Raw genomic sequence first — 19,379 nt, forward strand, 5'->3', positions numbered from 1 at the left:
CTCTGAACTGTGTTTTGTATATATTTTCCCCAGTCAAAGTCCAGTTTAGAAACAGCCATGATTTGTGGGCTAAAATAAAAAATGGCTAAAGCTTACTATGTTATGATGGCCTGCAGACCACAGTTACTGTTCACCAACCGTTCTTAAGCACAAGTGTCTTCTTAAAACCAACTTAAGCAGTTTTCATGGAGATTCTGACATTCACCAGTGTTTTCTTATCTAGGTTTTGTTCTTAGGTAAGAACAGAATCTACACTCACTCTAGAGCACAAAGCTGTGAACAGTTCTGCGCTTTAAGAACACGTCATGAATCTGACGCAGACTTTTTCCTAGAACCTTTCTCAAGAACACTTTCAGGAAGATGGTAAATGAGGCCTCTCAACCCAGCCCTGATACTGACTAAAACCTACAATAACACTGCTATGTCTCAAACATTCATTCCAGCTCCACACACAACACCACATCACTCTCCACTGTGTGTTTCTAATAAAGTGGCCAGTTAGTGGAAGTACAAGGCAGGTGTTTCTAATAAAGTGGCCAGTGAGTGGAAGTACAAGGTAGGTGTTTCTAATAAAGTGACCAGTTAGTGGAAGTACAAGGTAGGTGTTTCTAATAAAGTGGCCAGTTAATGGAAGTACAAGGTAGGTGTTTCTAAAAAGTGGCCAGCTGTTTCTAATAAAGTGACTGGTGATGGTACATAACAACAATTTAATATCTGTTTCACAGGAACTCCAGAACAGAGGAAGTGAATTACACTGGAACTCCAGATCATTCAGGATTCCACACCAGACTTTCTTACAGCACAGACTCTTTTCCTTTCTTTTATCAAGTCCGTACTTTTACATCACTGTTACGTTAAAGCTGCACTATGTAAGATTTGGGTATTTGGAGACCTCTCTGGTGGAAACGTGTAACTGCACACAACATGTAATTTTGTAACATGGGTCTGCGCGGGACTGTTTTTTCAGTTTCGCTCTCACAAGATTTCATCCTGCTCCCATAGAAAATCGTAATCGTTTGTACCGTTCAAGCCCACAACTGAAATGTGTTTTCCTGCTTCCGCCCACACAGTTCCATCAAGGGGAAGTGACATTCAATATCTGACACAGTTTATTCAGAAATACATTCTTCTCTGCTGAAATAACACAGCAGTCATGGTCATCAGGCTCACTGTGAGTAACTTCACCAAACGCCATTTATGCACCATTTAAACACAAAGCAGGAATTAAACCACAGAGCGGCTATATTTGGTGTTTTGCGGGGCAGCTGTGGCCTTCGTATCATTTAGGGGTGGTTCTGCTTTATTCGGGCTGTTCATTAGTTTGTGGCACTTCTCTTCATGTGTGCTTCATCCCGCTCCCGCCTGCAGTGGGCTGGTTTCCCTCCCGCTTCCACTCACAACACTGAAAATTAGACCCAGAAGGCATTGTGGCGGGTCCAGCGGGAATCCGCAGGATTGCAGACCCCTACTTCAAACCCCTTCCCTGAGGAGATGATTCTGATGACTGAGAGTAAGACGCGTCTTCTGAGGATGTGAATCAATAATTTACTGTTGTCATCATTTCTTCATCAGTATAATGTTAATTTAATGTTGATCATTTGAGGCGTAAACATCGAGGCGGACCTTCTTTTTGAGTCTGTGTATGTGACGTTAAATGAAGTTAAAATGTGAAGACGTACAATGTGGTGTGAAAAACTCTCGACAGGGTGACTCAGAGTGGCGCACACTCACCGTATTTTAGCCTAATTTTGTTCTCCTCACTCAGTAATGATACTTATTTCAGTTTCAACAAAAACAACCTACATAGTGCAGCTTTAACAGAAATCCACCATAATAGAAACTACATTCCAGTACTCTTAATGATAAACATTCAGTTTAAGCATCAAAGAACAGCTGAATATTTAGTTCCTCTAACGTAGTACAGTGGATCTTCACTTAAGCAATAACTGAACAAAGATGGAAACATTTTGATTTATGAATAGAAAAGGATTAATACATCGTTATAATGAAAGATTATTCATTTTAATAAGTTTATAATAATGCATTTATTAAGGCAGATGGTAATGTCTTTTTTATTCTGCTAAGTTTTTAGCATAAGTTCTCCAAGCCAAAGATTTATACACAGAACATTATTGCTTCCATTCAAGCTTTTATGAATCCCTTATCAGCACTGAGCAAAACATGTCAATTTTAAAAGCTCATATTCATAGGTGGTTATGCAGACTTCCTTTCTGATATATTTGTGCTTTTAATTGATTTATATTTAGCATCTGTTTTAATCATGGACTGATTTTATTCAGAGTACTGCTTTAGTGTTAAACTACTTGATATGCAATGTCACACGTGCACCAGCTTCAATTAAAAAATGCACTTAAGCATAAGACGGTTTAAACTTAAGACTGTAAAGGGCTTGTAATGGAACTGTAGGAATGTTAAATGGTCTGTGTTCAGTATGGACTCTTTACAGAGAGGCTGTGTCTGTATAGTAACAGTCTTGTGTTTAACACCACTGTACAGTGCAGGAAGCTGTTATCTAGAACTGTTAAATCAGCAGATTAAAATGGTAAACAGTGAATACAGTCTGCAGAGGAAGACTGTCTCTATACTGAGTGAGTTTAGTATTTGAGTCTCTCTCATCTGGACCTTTTAGAGCAACAGTGGAAAAAAAAGTCTGTTAAAGATCCAAACTGAACAAAACCAGACAGAACTTACTGGGGACCTTTTATACAGTTTACTGTGTGTTTATATGGATTGTATATGTATGTATTTTTATGATTCAGGGGTCGTATTACAGAAACTTCTTAACTCTGAAACCTGATCTGTTTAGTCACCATGAAGTTTGTTCTCCAGCTCCTCACACTGAATTCCCAAACTGTCATCACCACTGAGCAGCTTTTTGTTTTTTTATTGGGTCAGTTTTATGGCTCAGTCTGATTTGATCAGACTCTGAAGATCAGACTCCATGTTTGGCGAATGGTGTTGGGTTCATTTCTGGCTGATTCCAGGTTGTTTAGCTGTTCTTCTGTCACAGCTGCCGACTGAAAAGCTGCTCAGTGGTGATGACAGTTTGGGAATTTAGTGTCGTCTCATCTTCAGAGTCTGACCAAATCGGCTGTCGGTCAAATGTGATCTTAAAAGTGTCCATTTTCTGTTTGTGGCACAGTAAGAAGTAAAATGTTCAAATGGCTGAGCGTCTCCTATAGCTGACAAAGTCGTTGCTTAGCAGCGGCGTCTCAGTGGAGTGATACAGTGTTTGTGAAAAACCTGTGATTTTATGGTGAAATAACAGCACAGTTAGAACGCCTCTCAACCAATCAGCTCGCGTGACCGGAACTAACTGGTGTATAACGTTAGATAAGATTCCTAAATAAAGTTCTGTAATACGAGTTAGTGAAACATTTCGACCTGTCAGGTCTAAACTTTAGACTAAAAGATAGGAAGTTTCTGTAAAACAGACCCAGATTTTTTATTGCTTTCAAACTTTGGACGTTAAAACATTTTTCAGTCTTGGTTGGACAGTTCTGTTCTATTTCTGTTCAATTCTATTGTTTTGTTCTGTTCTATTTTGTTCTGTTCTGTTCTATTCAATTCTATTGTTTTGTTCAGTTCTGTTCTGTTTTCTGTTCTGTTCTATTCAATTCTATTGTTTTGTTCTGTTCTATTCTGTTCTGTTCTGTTCAATTCTATTGTTTTGTTCAGTTTCTATTTCTATTCTGTTTTGGATCATGGACGTCTTTAATACTGTCAGTTAAATTTACTATATTGCAATAAAATTGTTACACCAGTTGTTGTGAACTTTTTTGTCATGTAGGCTCTTGAACTTCATTGCTGTCTGTGGAAGCTGCACTTTAACGCGCACCTGCAGTTTAAACCAATTGCTGCCCTTTCACACATCTGCCACTAGATGTCGCTGTGTCTCAGGTTCAACTGAGGTTTATGTTAAGCATGCTGAAGACATGGTTTTACTGAGGTTTAGGCATTTCCAGCTCAGGTGTTTTAATATTCCAGACTTAGGCCCTCTTACCTTCCATCATAATGCTATGTGGACTTCATGGTATGTTTTAAGTAAATGCTGTACTGCTTAATTAAACACTGAGACTTCCCCAGGTGTGTGTGTGTGTGTGTGTGTGTGTGTGTGTGTCTGTGTGTCTGTGTGAACGTGTGTGTCTGTGTGAACGTGTGTGTCTGTGTGTCTGCAGAGAGGATAAGTATCACTCTGTAATGTCTTCTGGGGTTCTCAAATGCTAGAGGGCGCTCCCGAGTCCAAATAGGTCAGTTAATATGGAGCATTTGAGCAAAATCATAGTTTATAAATACTCAAACAGTTTTAATGTAAAAAATTAATTTCCTGAACACAGAACAGCATAAAACACTTTAACATCTGTGTTATATTTTTAAGAGTTTTTAATCTTGAGCTATAGGAGTTTAAAACTGCGCCTCATGTACGTTCATGATGTCAGTGAGTGCAATGAGCTGCTCCGCTCACCAACCAATCAGCACTCAGTAGCAGTAATGTTAACCAATCAGCACTCAGTAGCAGTAATGTTAACCAATCAGCACTCAGGATCAGTAATGTTAGTGTCCTGCTACCCAAAACCCGTTTGCTGTAGTAAAAAGGTGAGTACAGGTGAGGTTTCTTTGTTTATTTACTGAAACTCATCCTCTACTGTCTAAAACTAAAGGACAGTTCTGGTTCAGTGATTAGAAACTATTTAACTCTTCATTTTAGCCGTTTAGCTCAGTTCACTCCCATTCATTGAGGACTCACTCGCGGGCGCCCTCTGCTGTTCTGCGGTCCTGTTTTTGATATAAGGGGGAAACAGGAAGAGGCCAGACTCCTCATTAACCTGCTCTGGTTAATCCCATTAAGTTAGTGGTTTAGCTAAACCTGTGTTAGACTGAGACTAAACTGCTGCTAAACTAATATCAGAGCCTGATAGTTCAGCTCGGGCTCAACCTTAAACCACAGTACTTATATAGTTACGCTGTTTCCCTCTTACCCACCCGTATTCAGGCACAGCCGTCCTGCGCTCGGTCTGATTGGCGGACTGCTGGAGAGCGAAGGGGCTCTTAGCCAATCATGGCGCAGGAGGCGGGAGTTCCCCCGAATACGGGCGGAAAGAAAAACAGAGTAACGGTAAACTAGCGGACCAGACTGACACCGTAGGAGAGAGGAGAGTCAGGAGAACCGACCACTCTCAGCAGAAGATCATCCAGAGTGATTTTACTGATCTAGGTGGTAAAGGTGGTCAGTCTGTGTGGTCTTTCTCAGTGGAGTGGTCGTCTCTGTTCTCGGAGGTGAGTCAGTTCAGACCTACTGTTTCTGCTCTGCACAAAACCTGATTAACTGCTAGTTTAGTTTCCTTCAGTATCTGGACTGGATCTGACGCCCCTGTAGGATAAACCATGTTTAACAATTTAAAACAATTTAAGGATTAAAATGTCATGTAAAATTTTAATGCTTCATAATAAAAAGCAATGTTTTATGATTAATTTCATATTCCAAATTTTAGTGCACAGTTTCTGTTTATTTGCTGTTTTTACTATATATGAAAAAATGTGATATAACATGTGCCATAACTTTTGCACAGGCCACAGTTTGTGTTTTTATCCCACTATGTTAAACTCAGTAGTGTGTCTCTGTAGAGGACGTGTTTCACTTATTTACACTCAGAAAATCAACAACAATATGGAATTTGAATTTAGGCGCACAAACTTTCTCACATGACTGTAGTTTACTGGATAAAATTGATGAAATTCTTTAAATGTGGTCACTACAAATAATTAGACCCTATTAAATGTTGATTAAATGATGAGCTCGGCTGTGACGCTGCTTTGATGTTCATAAAGAGCTTTTAGATATTTAGGACTCCAGGAAGACGCAGATACAGTCAGCAGACACAGCACAGAGCAGGAATAACAGTTCCCCCTTATTCTTATTGATTAATAGATGATATTTGTCCTGCATCCATATGAAATGTATTTCCCTGTCCTGCCACTTACACTCTGATGTTGGATTTTCATTGTTTTCCCAGTAGTCGTTAGACTGTCTTACATCCCCTTTTCTCGTCCCATTGTGTTTTTTTCATTTGTTGTTTTTTAAGGAAATTTTTACATCACGTATAAAAAAAGATTAACTTACTTCCTATTTGAGAAAATAAATAAAATTATACATATTTTAGTTCACAACGTAATAATACATCATTTATTATTGTATAGGTTTGGGTATTTCTCACTATGTGCTGCTTATAGGCTTCAAAACAGTGAGTGAATGGTGTGAACTCAGTCACCAAAAATACTTGATGAAAAAAGGTTATAAAACTCTTCATGGAAAGTCTTCATGGAGAATCTCAAGACAGATCTGTTCAATTCCTGTGAAAATTTGCAGGTGACATTGCTGTGGAAACAGGAGAAAATGACCATAACATGTTCTGCTTGAACCAGCCAGATTACTGGGTCAAAGGCACCCAGTCTCACAAGAGCAAAGAGCAGTGGTTCAAGGTCAACGTGGACATCCTGATGCAGAGAATGAGACACAATCAGACCAGTTAGTGATCCATCACTCATTCTTCTTAAAAACATCACAAGTTTCCATCCACTGTATGATTTTCCTGGTTTTGATCCAGCTAATGTCTTTATCTTCACTGTCTTGTTACATTAATTCCTCACATTTACAGGTTGTTTGCTACAGCGTGCTGGTTAACTCTGCAGCAGATGGTAACAGGCTACTACCATTCTGATCTGGACCGTCTCTAAAACACTAGTTGATTTCAGTAGCGTAATGCAGTCGGGTTGATCAGAATAAGATTCTTAAAGAAAATGAGAGAAACCAGCATTCTCAGGAAACAGGAAGATGAGGCTTCCAACATTTGCCTGCCACGCAGACAGGTACCATGCCCTCCTCAGACTGGCCAGTAAAGTTTTGCAGCTACAGCTATGAGAGCAAAGTAAGGGGGTGTTAAGAGCCAAGGGTGATGTGCTCCCCACATTTCAAAACACGGAAAAGTTTTCCCTGTCTGTGTCCTCTAGAGGGGGCTCACGCTCCCTCTCTGACACAAATCCAGCTGTCTCCCTGCGGTGCTGACGTCATCAGCCTGTGACACCAATGCAGAAAACTACAGGTTCACGTTCGTTGCTCGAGCGGACCAGTGGTGCGCATGCGTAGTTCAGCCTTGGGTTCTGTCAACAGTTTCTCGAGGCAACAGGTTACAATTCAATACAAAACCACCCAGATTCAATGGTGTGGTGGTTTCTGTAGCCAGTGGACATTCAGCTCTCGTTCTACAGGACGAGATTGTATCTCTGTTAAACAAACAAGCGATCAGAGTTGTCACAGAGGAGGAACGCAAGCAGGGCTTTTACTCCTGTTACTTTGTTGTTCCAAAGAAAGAGGCCCATTTTGGATCTCCGTGTGTTAAACAGACATCCACGCAAATATACGTTAGCAATGTTAACACACAAAATGCTTTGTCGATAAATTCGACAGTGCGATTGGTTTGTAACAATAGATCTATCAGACGCCTATTTTCACATAGACATCTACCCCGCACTTTCCAGAGGGCACAGCCTACGAATACCAAACGGTCCCGCTCGGGTTGTCTCTAGCCCTTCTGCAAGTGTATGGAAGCAGCACTGGCTCCATTGAGAAACAACAGTATCGAAATTTTCTCATACATAGACAACTACTTAATTTGCTCCCACTTGCAGGAGCAAGCGATCAGGGATTCCAACACAGTGTTATATCAAATGAGAAATCTGGGATTGAAAATAAGCGGGAAAAAGGGTTGTCGTGAGCCCTCACGGGGCATAGCGTACTTGAGTCTCAACATAAACTCCCTCTCCTATTGAGCCAGCCTTATTTTAAAAATCAAGGCTGTACATTAGGAATGCACCTTTTCTCTTGTACTGTTAGGTGTTTTCCTCTCTCAACAGCAGCTATAACTGCATGTACATGTATGTCTTTCTCAGTGATCTTGGCCCCGCAAACGTCAAAGTTGTGGACATCACTGCAAGATCTGTTAAGGTCCAGTGAGAGAAAGCACCGGGGGAGGTCAGATACATCCTTGTAGCTTCGCCAAGTCAGACAAATGAATTACATCCAAGCCAGAAGATCTGGACCCTGAACGTTTGTACGACATCTCTCTGGTTGCGGAAAAAGATGGTGCACAGAGCCGACCAGCAACTGTGCAGGCGACTACTGGTGAGTCTTTATAGGAAAACAGCGCAAATTTCTCATTTGAGATATTTAAGGGTATTGAGCGATTGATTGTCCACCGTACTTTTACAGTATCCAGAGTTCCCCTCAGTATAGACTGCAACACGAACTTGTGATTTGAACTCATGGTCAGCTCGTCCTCTCAGCTCAGTGCATCAAACCATGACTGTAACAGAAGACACAACGCAAACAAGTAGCTTTAGTAAAGCAGCAACTACATAGCCAAAGAGTTTCACAATAGATTTGGGAAAGAAAATGGTCAATTCATTATTCAGACAAAACCTGCACAGATTAAAACGTAGTGTGCTTTGATGAGTGTGAAATAAACTCACAGACCAGCTAAAAACACTGTTTTACTGAAACTGATTGGTTCACTTTTTTAATGCCTTCAAATTAATACTGACATGATACGGCAAGCTTTTTTATGTATGCGCTAAACTACCTCTTTTCTCAGCAATTAATCAATTAGTTATGTAGATTAATTAAATAAATAATCACTTTAAATCATCATTAGTTTAAAATTAAATTTTTGAGCACAAAATGGCAAATCTTTGCTACTCATGTGACCTTGTAATACATGTTTACGTCTCAGTAAAAGTGCTGTGAATCGCATTAAAACTCAGGTGACTGAGAACAAGGCAGTTGCACGTGATTGGAGGAATTGGTGACATCATAGGGATTGGAATTATGGGAAATGGAGTCCTGGAGCATGCTAGGCAAGGAAGGAGAACCCAGAAGCATGACAAGTATCATTTACTTCCAACGCAAAAACATTTTGTAAGACTATATCACATTAAATAAATCCAATAAAGATTAATCTTGGCACAGCTGATGTAAACACACATTTGTACAAGTTCTGTGTGAAACATTTCCTTTAGAAGTCCATTCCAAAAAGACAGTGAGATCTGATTCACTTTAATCAGACTACAACACTAGAAATTGCTTTGTATTTACCTGCATACAAACCAGGGGGCTTATTTTTCAGCTGAGCATACATATAGTTTTGTGTGTAAACCTCATATATGCACATTCCTAGTGGTGGAGAAGTGTAATAAAACAAAGCATCAAAAAGCCTCGAAATGTTTGCTCTAGTAACTTGATTAATATCAGACCAGTTGTACCACTCTGCAATGACCGCACCTTTGGTCTAAAACTAGGACTGCTGAACATAAGATCTCTCACACCTAAAGCCGTCATTGTTAATGAAATTATTACTGATCACGACTTTGATGCTCTGTGTCTAACAGAGACGTGGATTAGACCTGAAGAGTACTTAGCTTTAAATTAAGCCATCCCGACAGGCTATAGCTATGTACATAGTCCTCCCTTAAATGGTCGGGGTGGAGGCATAGCAACCATTTACACCAATACTTTAGGACTAAACCAGAAAGCAGACCGTAGTTTCTCTTCCTTTGAAATTCAGTTTCTCAATGTTAGCAATCGAGGAACAAATGAGAGGTCATTTTCGCTTATCATAATCTACAGGCCACCGGGGCCTTACTCTGAGTTTTTACAGGAATTTACTGACCTGTTATCTAGTTTAATCACAATCTCCAATAAAGTAATAATTGTTGGAGATTTTAATATCCACATAGACAAACCACAGGATCCGCTAAGTAAGGCATTTTTATCTACTCAAAATATTATGGGGCCTACTCATTACTGTAACCACACTCTGGACTTAATATTGACAGCAGTGTCAGATCACTACTTAATCTCATATGAAATCAGTTTTAGTCGTAATATATGTTCATCCACGTGCTATAGTGTGAAACGTACTATAACATCGTCTACACCCAATAGCTTTATTGAAAACCTTCCAGGTCTATGGTGATCTTTTGCGTCTATTGTCATGTAACGTGATTATATCTACAGGCATAGCAAGTACTGCAAGGGCGCAAGTGCCCTTCCAATTTTTGGGCAGGGTAGGCCTAAGGGTGGTTGTTTTACAGTACCACCAAACATCTGCTCTAGCAAACTAACATAGTGGAAAAATTAATTGTTGGGATGTCAGTAGTATTGTAAGTGAGTGCACAGTGGGGAAAGCGTCCCACGTCTTTACTGTCAGTGTCATGTCGAGTGAAACGTGTAATTTCCTTTACCAGGTTCAAACCGGGGTGGGATATGTCCCATCTTTTGCACTGGTGGAAATTTCCAATGCATGTCAGCACAGTCAGAGTCGTTTGGAAGTACCCTACTAGAAAGTAAAGTCAACAAACAAAGTGTTCGGTAATAATCATCTAACAATGCTGGAAATGGTGATGAAGTCAGTAATGGCTTAGCTGTAGAACATGCATAACAATTTTAGCACCTAGGGTGAGTGCAGAGTAATGTATCCAATCAATCCATTTATTTGTATCTCTAAATCCAGTCTCTACTGCTATCACTTCATCAGAGTCTCTAAAGGAAAGAGTCTTGATTTCTGGAACAACTTTAGCTGAAATAGTGGTGTTTGGCTTAAGCACTACAATTTTAAATCTACCTATTGGGTCTCTGCCTGAGACATCCGCTCCTAGGCCGAATATCCCATTCGTCAATGCAGTAGCATTGTTAATAGTGAGATATAGTGGATTACAGTTCTGCAAACATGGGTGAGTGCTACGACCTTGAATTAAGGTAAGACTATTGTGGAATTATTTCCACTTGGGTGTAGACTGTCTGTAAGTGTAACCGTTAACAACTGTATTCCACCATACTTCATCCCATCGCCTACAGACCCAAGAAGGGTCATGCTGATATGTAGAACTGACGCACATGTATTTATCTGCAGTTATCAGTTGTTGGGCATAAGCAGCATCTGAGCAAGAAACTACTGAACAAAAGTCAAAATTAAAGGTAGTTGTGCTGCCCTCAGTAATTGTCAAAGTTAACTCTGTGCCATTGATAATGGGTGTGATGGCTAGCAATGAAACTAGAATCTGCAACATGTTTATGGTTATGTATGTGCTAATGGGTGTATGTGTGTGCATGTGTGTAAGGATTCTGGCAAACAGGGGGAGCTTTTACCCTTCTTGTAGTATATTGGTGCTCGGAGTGCGGGCATGCCCTATCAGCACTCGTCCCACCTCAACTGGGCTCCTGCACACCCTCCTTAGCCTGAATCCTACCTCAGTCTGTGCCTGGCGAGTCTGGTTCTGGTTCTGATGGTGGATCTAAGTCTGCTGGTTCAGAATCGGAGCCGTCACTGTCCTCTCTGACAGGTGGCCTCAGTTCCTTCCGGGCTGCTGCTCTGGTTCGTGATCTTGGGAGTCCACTTGGTCCTTCCCCTGCAGAATCGTCTTGGCTGTCCTGTCCCTCTGGCTGGACTGGTTCTCGGGGTCTGAGTGCTATTGGAGCAGCTGAACAATGATTTAAATGAATCCACACTTTTCTGCCTTCTACTTTGACAGCAGTTGGAGTAGCAAGGACCACCTTGAAAGGCCCCTTACGTCGTGGTTGTTGCCAGCCTTTTTTGAAGGTTTTTATATAGACATAATCGCCTGGAAGCACTTTTTTCAGTTCCTCCTCTCTAATCTCTGATCTACGCCCTCCAGTAGCACCTTTAACGTCATGAAAAATCTCCCTATGAATTTTCATAATCGTGCAATTTGTCTTGCTCGAGCCGGGGACCTCTAGTAGGTGCCCTCAAGTAAGTTACAGGCATTGGCCGTCCAGTATGCATCTCATACGGAGTCAGATGCGTATTACGATTAGTCGTTATTCAAATACTCATTAGTGCCAATGGTAAGGCATTTAGCCAATTAATTTTCTGTCCACTCGCCTCACATAACTTAGCAATTTTGGCCTTAAGAACACCATTTTGGTGTTCAACTATACCCTGTGATTGTGGATGATAAACACATCCAAGTCTGTGCCTGATGCGTAATGCCTGTGTGATTGTTGCAATAACTTTATTGACAAAGTGTTGGCCATTATCAGAACTAATCTTATCAGATATGCCAAACCTAGGAATGACTTCTCTTAGCAGAAATCTACCTGCTGAACCTGAATCTTCCTTAGTAGTTGGCTGTGCCGCCACCCAATGAGAAAAAACGTCTACTATCATTAAAACATAGCAGTATTTTTGGACTGGTTTAATCAGGTTTACAAAATCCATTGCTATATGTCTAAAAGGACCATCTGGTACCGGAATGTGTCCCAAAGGGGCAGTAAATGACTTCCTATAACACTGCAACTCTTTTAAGCTAGTTAAATCAGCAGTGTACTGAGGCTCCTGAAGATCTGATAAGCTAAGATCTCAACCTAATCGTGGATGGTCACCCATCTGACCCTCTATTGGACATTGGAGAACTGCTGATGCAGCTTCCTTAGCCTGCTGGTCAACAAAATTGTTACATCTAGTTATTAATGAATCATCTGACTTATGTCCTTCACATTTGACTATAGCGAGTTTCTCAGGAAGTTGAATCAGGAAGTTGAATGAAGAGTTCTAACAACTCTGCTATCGTCTCCCCATGAGACATTTTAGTTCCGTCGGCTCTTACGAAGCGTCTTTGCGCCCAGATGGAGCCGTACATGACGCACACGCCGTAAGCGTAGGCGGAGTCAGAAAAAACTGTCAGACGCTTGTTTTTCGCTAGTTGACATGCAGTCGTTAATGCTAGGGACACTAGCCCTGAACACTGTTTCAAAGTCATCAGTGTCTGGCCTATACTTAGCTACAGCAAAGCCTGCTAAATTTCCCTCTGGTCCTCGAAAGCAAGAACCATCTACAAACAAAATTAAATCATTATCTATCAATGGCTCAGTATACAAATCTTGCCTAGGTCTTAAGAAATTTGCAGTCAATAACTCACAATCATGTGGCTCACCATCCACAGGTGTAGCTAACCTCTCTGCCGGGTTCACTTTGGAACATTTCCGTATTGTCAACTCAGGAGCTGAAAGAATGATGTCATATCCTGTCCTCCTAGCATTAGTTAACACAAAAGAATTAGATGTTAACAAAGTATGTAGGGCATGATTTGTAAAGTACTCAACCTTATGTCCCATTGTAATAGATGTTGCTTTTTCATAAGCAAATGCTGCTGTTGCTAGTCCTTGATAACAAGGTGGCATTCCCTGTTCAATTTTATCAAGTTGGGTGCTAAAGTAAGCTATTGGTTGACTTTGGCCATCATGCTCTTGTGCTAAGACAGCATTAGCATTACTTCTCTGGCACAAAATTGTAACTTATCTCTACTGACCTTATGTCCCTTTTCAGCTAAAGCTGTCAGGACTGTTATAGAGTCCTTTTCACATTGTTCTCTGGTAGGGCTACAAATCAATAAATCATCTACATATTGTAGGATTGTACTCTCCACCTGAATATCACTTAAATCTGCTGCCACCACTCCGTTAAAAACTGACGGGCTCTCCGAATACCCTTGTGGCAGTCTCGTGTACATATATTGTTTACCTCCATATGTGAAAGCAAACAAATATCTAGACTGTTCGTGCAATGGAATGCTGAAGAAGACTGAACACAAATCAACAGCTGTATAGTACATTGTACCTGCTGGAATATTAGAAAGCAAGGTGTATGGATCTGGCACAATAGGTGTTTCAGCATCAACCACAGCATTAATTGCACGCAAATCATGCACCAAACGCCATTTGTCTGAGTTTCGTTTTTTAACTGGAAAAATTGGAGTATTGCATGGGCTCTCAGTTTCAACTAAAACTCTTGCCTCCACTAGTCCCTCAATTGTTGGTTTAATCCCTTCATATGCAGCTGCACTAAGAGGATATTGTCTTTGATAGGGAAGTCTTACATGTGATTTCAGCTTGATTTGAACTTCTCCTGCAGACCTAACTAGACCCACATCTGTGTGATGCTTGGTCCATAGTTCATCAGGAACTTGTTTCAATATCTCTTCTTGTTCTTCAGTGAGAACATAATGAGAGGCTGGTTGAAGTCTGTCCACCAAAACCTTTTCTGCCACCATTCTATCCACTGACTTCATTGCAATCCGGTAGTAGGCACCATCTGCTGAGCGATGGATATACTTATTGTCAGTCTTTATCCAGTTCACTTCCTTGCTGGCTTTCATCATTGGTCCAAGGTCTTTAGGTTGACAATTTTTGAAACCATTAAAGAAACATGTGGAACAGCATCTTCTACTTTATACCACTGTACGACATCAGGGTCTAATTCAGCATATACAGCTACTCCTTGTGGACCTATAATTAAATCTCCTGTGATCACAAGAAAAATTCTTCCTTCCATACAGTCTCTCCAGGAGTCATATTCTCCATGAGCACTCTTTGGGTCATACAGGAGTGTACAGTGTAAATCATCAACCACTTCTGTCATTTCCGGTCGAACAGCTTGTATCCATGTCTTCCATAACATGTAGTTGTTGAACAGGTTAGGCTCCATCAATTTCAGCCAATAAACTGATGGTAGATGTATTGGGGGTTCTTGTTCAACTGTAGTTAAAAACATTTGCCATACGAGTGCTGAAAAATCTACAAGCACTCCATCAGGAATACATTTAATATCAGCATTCAGCTTACACAATATATCTCTTCCCAATAAATTTACTGGACAGGAATCTGAATATAGTAGGGGCATTACTACTCTTTATTAATCAATGGCCAGTTCTAATGGTTCTGTAAATTTTAATGTTTGCATCTTCCCAGAGAAACCTTGTGTCCTAATCTTTTTATTAGACAAGGGGAGGTGTGCCCCATGTGGGCCAATCACAGAATGTGTGGCTCCTGTATCCACCAGAAAAGGTAAAGTTTGTTGGCCATTGATTGACACCTGTAATTTGGGTTCCCCCCCGAATTTGTGGAGGCCACCAAATGCAGATATTCCCCCCTAGGTTCTCTGGGCACCGTCAATACCATTCTTGGTTAGATGTTTCTCCATTGGTGCAGTTACGACTCACATGTCCTGGTTGTCCACACGTCCAACAATATATTGGAGGTTGTGGGTATTGTGGGTACTGTTGGTCTCCTTGCATGTTTGGCATCTGTTGATTTCCTATTTGTGGTGGGATGCCCTTTGGGGGCATACTCATTGGTCTCCCTGGACCTCCTCTTCCTCTGTTTCTTCCTCTTCCTCTTCCTCTATTTCCTGGTCCTCCATTTACATAAACATTAATTGGAGGCATCCCTGTAGTGACTGGCACAGGCTGTGTGCTTGGCATAATCTGTGGATTAATAGCTTGACGTGGTTGAATCATCTGATTAGGTTGAATTGCTGGATTTGGCTGAGTTACAACTGCTGCTTGTGTGATCACATGTTCTTGGGATATAGACATCACTTGGTCTGGTTGTTTTGGTGTTGGCACTCCTCCTTGTGGTGTTATGACTGCAGCTTGATTAGCTGTGTCTTCTTTCTTTTTATCCTTCTTCTTTAATTCATTTAGTTGTGCTTGCTGTAGGTGTGTTGCCAACTTTTCATTGCTTTCTTTCTCTTGTTCTTTCTTCTTCCTGTATCTTTCCACATGATGAATCACATGGTCTTTGAATACTTTCCACTCCATATTGTGCAAGCCTACAACTTCATCCAGAGCATTCTGCACTTCCTGTGGCAGACTTCTCTTAAGCATCATTTGAAAACATCTTTGATTGGTTTCAGTCTGGTTCCAGGATGAACCTGTTTCTTCTAGTCACTTTTTTCTGGAAACTGCTGATGAAATCATTGACGCATGCTCCTGGTTTCAGCTCCATTGTTTCCAGTTGGCTGGGATCCATTACTGATGGATACTCTTTTCTTATTGCATCCAACACACTGTTTCTGTATGGGTCAAAAGACTTAACATCATCATCTTGAGTAGTGGCTAATGCTGCCATACGAGCCAATCCAAGAATAGCTTCCATCTTCACCTTTCCTACTCCTATCGTTTGGGATAATATGGCTTTAATGTCCCCTATTGCCAATCGTTATCCAGCTGTGCATTCTTCAAAAGCTGTAATCCATTTCTGTCCTCCATCATTTATACTTGGCAGCTGTTCAACCAATCCTTTTAAGTCTGCAAACGACCAGGGCACATAGGTGCGCTTGTACCCTTTGTACAGTAGGGGGAGTTGATTTCTTGGTCTGAGGTCATACCTGTGGATCTTCCTCATCATCACTAAATCTCCATCTAAGCTCAGACGCTCTGCCTCTTCCTACTCCGGGTTCTCTTTCAGTGTAATTCTCTTCCTGATTTTTTGCCATTTTTTATTTACTCTGCCATTTCTTTAAACCTTTTTTTCTCGTGTTCCTTTTGTCTCCCTTCTTCCTTTCTTTGTTGCTTTTGTTGTTCTTCAAACTTCTTCTTTTGTTCGTCATACTTTTCTTGAAGCTCTTGACGTTCTCTTGTCATTACCTCGTCATACTGCTTGTGTTGCTCTCGGTGTTCCTTTGCTGCTTCTCTCAGTGCCTCCAGCCTTTGCTTCTCCTCCAGTGTGGACTTCATTAATGAATCCATTTCCTCTCTTATAGCTTGTTGTCTTCGTCTTGCTTCTTCACTTGGTTCAATGACAATTTTTTCGTGTATCTGTTGGAGGACTGGTTCACCACACATAATGTTTCTTGGCATTGCTTGTGGTTCATATGACAGAAAACGTTCAGTTTGTGGATTGGGCATTGAAACTGCTGCATTTCCAGAATTAGGGGTGCTAAATTTTCCTGGCACTGGTCCCATGGGAGATTCAAAAGTTTGGGGCCTTATCTCAACACTATGACGCAGCCATTCATCACTAATCACTGATGCAGGCTCTGACATAGCTGGTGATGTCACTAAATCTTCACAACTGTGTAAATCTATTAATTCTCTCTCTTGGGCTTCTGTTCCCCCTCTCTCTTGTTCTGCTGGCTCAGTTCTGAACCTTAATGATCCTTTCATTTGCAGCTCCGCTTCTTTCCATTCCTCCGTTTCAATCACTGGGAAGTGACGAGCAACTTTTCTACGTCTTGGCATGGTGCGAGGTGCTGGTGCATATGGAGGAGGTCTTTCTTTATTTGTCTTTGACTGTGGGCCTCTATTTTCTCCATTCTCCTTCGCTTGTGTATTATTTGGCTCTTTTTCTTTTAACTGCACCGCTCCCTCTCTAAATGTTTGCAGGATTGCTAATCTTCGCTGCTTCTTAATGAGCTGAGCCTGTGTTCTTCTATGCTTTTTTCCAGTAGTCATTAATTTAATTTGGTCCTCAACTAATTGAGCATGTGTCTTGTGTGTGCCTTATTTTACCATGTCTCATAAGTCTGTATCAAATGACCCTCTAAGAGGCCATTTCCTCAAAGCGTGTTAACTTGTTCCACTTCTTCATGCACTGTTTTAACTCTTTTTTGGATGCAATGCCTTTTGAGAGCATTAAGCTAAAAGGTGTAATTTGTCCTGGTTGCTCGAGTTTAGCTAATTTGTTACCCATTTTGATCTTACTTTACGAATTAATGCCCTAAACCTTCTTATAAATCAATGCTGTCTGTGTTTGAAGCTCACTGTGTGAGGGCGGAGACTCCTGTGTTCCACACGGGAGGGGCTGTTAGCAAGCACATAATTCCCCCTCCTCCCTCTACTTCTCTCCCTCACTGCTGGAGCACACTTCTCTCCTGTTAAAAACAAAATCTATTACCATTTTGTATTTTGTTATAACCTTTTCAGTATTATATCTTATTACAAACTTCAAAATAATTTAAACAGTTAAGCTTTCATCAATCATGCCCCCACACTTCCCTTTTTCTCTTTTAATTCAGTGGAAGAACATGAAAATAATCTCCCTTGACCAACTCATTCTGTAAATTTCTAATGACATGTTGGACTCGTACAAGAGCCATACTCCTACTGTTCTGTGTGCTGTGTACCACTACTGCTTCCAGATCTGGGTTTGGCTGTCATATCGGGTCATATCAGGGGTCAGCTTGCCCTTACAACAAAGTACCCTGGCTTCTAGATGCTTCTGAACTTCAGGGACTCTCCAATGCAAAATCCCCTAACCTACACACAGCAAGGCCTGTCCTTAGTGAGAGGATTAATACACTTTTGTTAGTCAACTTTTCAGTATATGATTAAGGATTTCTTATTGATTATAATAGTAATACATTCGGTACAATTCCACAGTACCATCATTAGTAAACATAGTATCAGTTTCCACTGCTACGCCGATGAGGACTGTGTAAAAGACATTAAAGACTGGAGGTCAAGTAACTTCCTCTTACTAAACTCGGACAAAACAGAAGTTCTTCTTCTTGGTCTAAAAGCTGTTAGGGATAATCTGCCTACGTTTCCTCTTAATCTCAATAGTTTCTCAATTGCACCAGGCACATCTGTAAACAGCCTTGGTGTCACGATCGATCCCAGTCTGGCCTTCGATGAGCACATTACCAATATTACCAGAATAGCTTTCCTCCACCTGCGTAACATCGCTAAATTAAGAAATGCACTGTCGCTACAGGACGCAGAAACGTTAGTTCACGCCTTTATCACGTCCAGGTTAGATTACTGTAACGCTCTGCTTTCTGGTTGTTCCAGCCAAAACATTAACAAGCTTCAGTTAGTCCAGAATGCTGCAGCCAGAGTTCTTAGCAAAACCAGGACATTTGACCACATTAGCCCAATTTTGTGTACCTTACACTGGTTGCCAGTTAAATTTCGCATTGAGAACAAAACTCTTCTGCTGATGTATAAAGCTCTGAATGGCCTTGCTCCTCAGTACCTCAGTGACCTTATTTCCTATTATCAACCGACACGCCCACTTAGATCACAAGGTGCTGCTCATTATTAGTACCCAGAATAAATAAAATTACATCAGGGGGAAGAGCCTTTTCATACAAAGCCCCCCAGTTTTGGAATAGCCCACCAGTCTGTGTTCGGGACTCCGACACAGCCTCCATCTTTAAGTCTAGGCTAAAAACTTAGCTATTTAGTCGAGCCTTTGGTTAATTAGTTTTCCTGTTAGAAAAAGGCGCAGATCTGTCCGATGGTAATCTGGGAATGTTGGTGCTGAACTAACTATCTGTCCCCCTTACCTTTCCCTGAGCTGAGCGGCTGCCCGTCCTAAGAGGGTCTGATGTGAACACCACTCAATCACAACCCAGGGGGATCTGATGCGGCTGCCGCACTGCACAGTGGTGTTAAACTGTATCCACTTATACTGTTTTGTGTCTGTCCTCTTATCCGGTGTCGACCAGAGGAGGATGGGTTCCCCTTTTGAGTCTGGTTCCTCTCAAGGTTTCTTCCTCCTGTTG

The 19,379-nt window shown here is 41.1% G+C and overlaps 1 protein-coding gene across 3 annotated transcripts in view; it reads left to right on the forward strand.

The window, feature by feature from the left end:
- LOC118815032 (class I histocompatibility antigen, F10 alpha chain-like) overlaps positions 1–19,379 on the forward strand; it is a 69,640-nt gene that overhangs the window by 10,126 nt on the left and 40,135 nt on the right. The window contains exon 6 of one of the 3 annotated variants that reach the window (XM_036580974.1): positions 726–2,155. The exons of 1 other annotated variant lie outside the window; for it this stretch is intronic. In XM_036580974.1, coding sequence (XP_036436867.1) covers positions 726–748 — 23 coding nt within the window. In that variant the 3' untranslated portion in view covers positions 749–2,155. Of the gene's footprint in view, positions 1–725; positions 2,156–19,379 lie in introns of those variants that run through there. One more of the 3 variants, XM_036580982.1, reaches the window with a different exon arrangement.

Source organism: Colossoma macropomum, unplaced genomic scaffold (assembly GCF_904425465.1).
Source record: "Colossoma macropomum unplaced genomic scaffold, Colossoma_macropomum, whole genome shotgun sequence".
Lineage (NCBI taxonomy): Eukaryota > Metazoa > Chordata > Actinopteri > Characiformes > Serrasalmidae > Colossoma > Colossoma macropomum.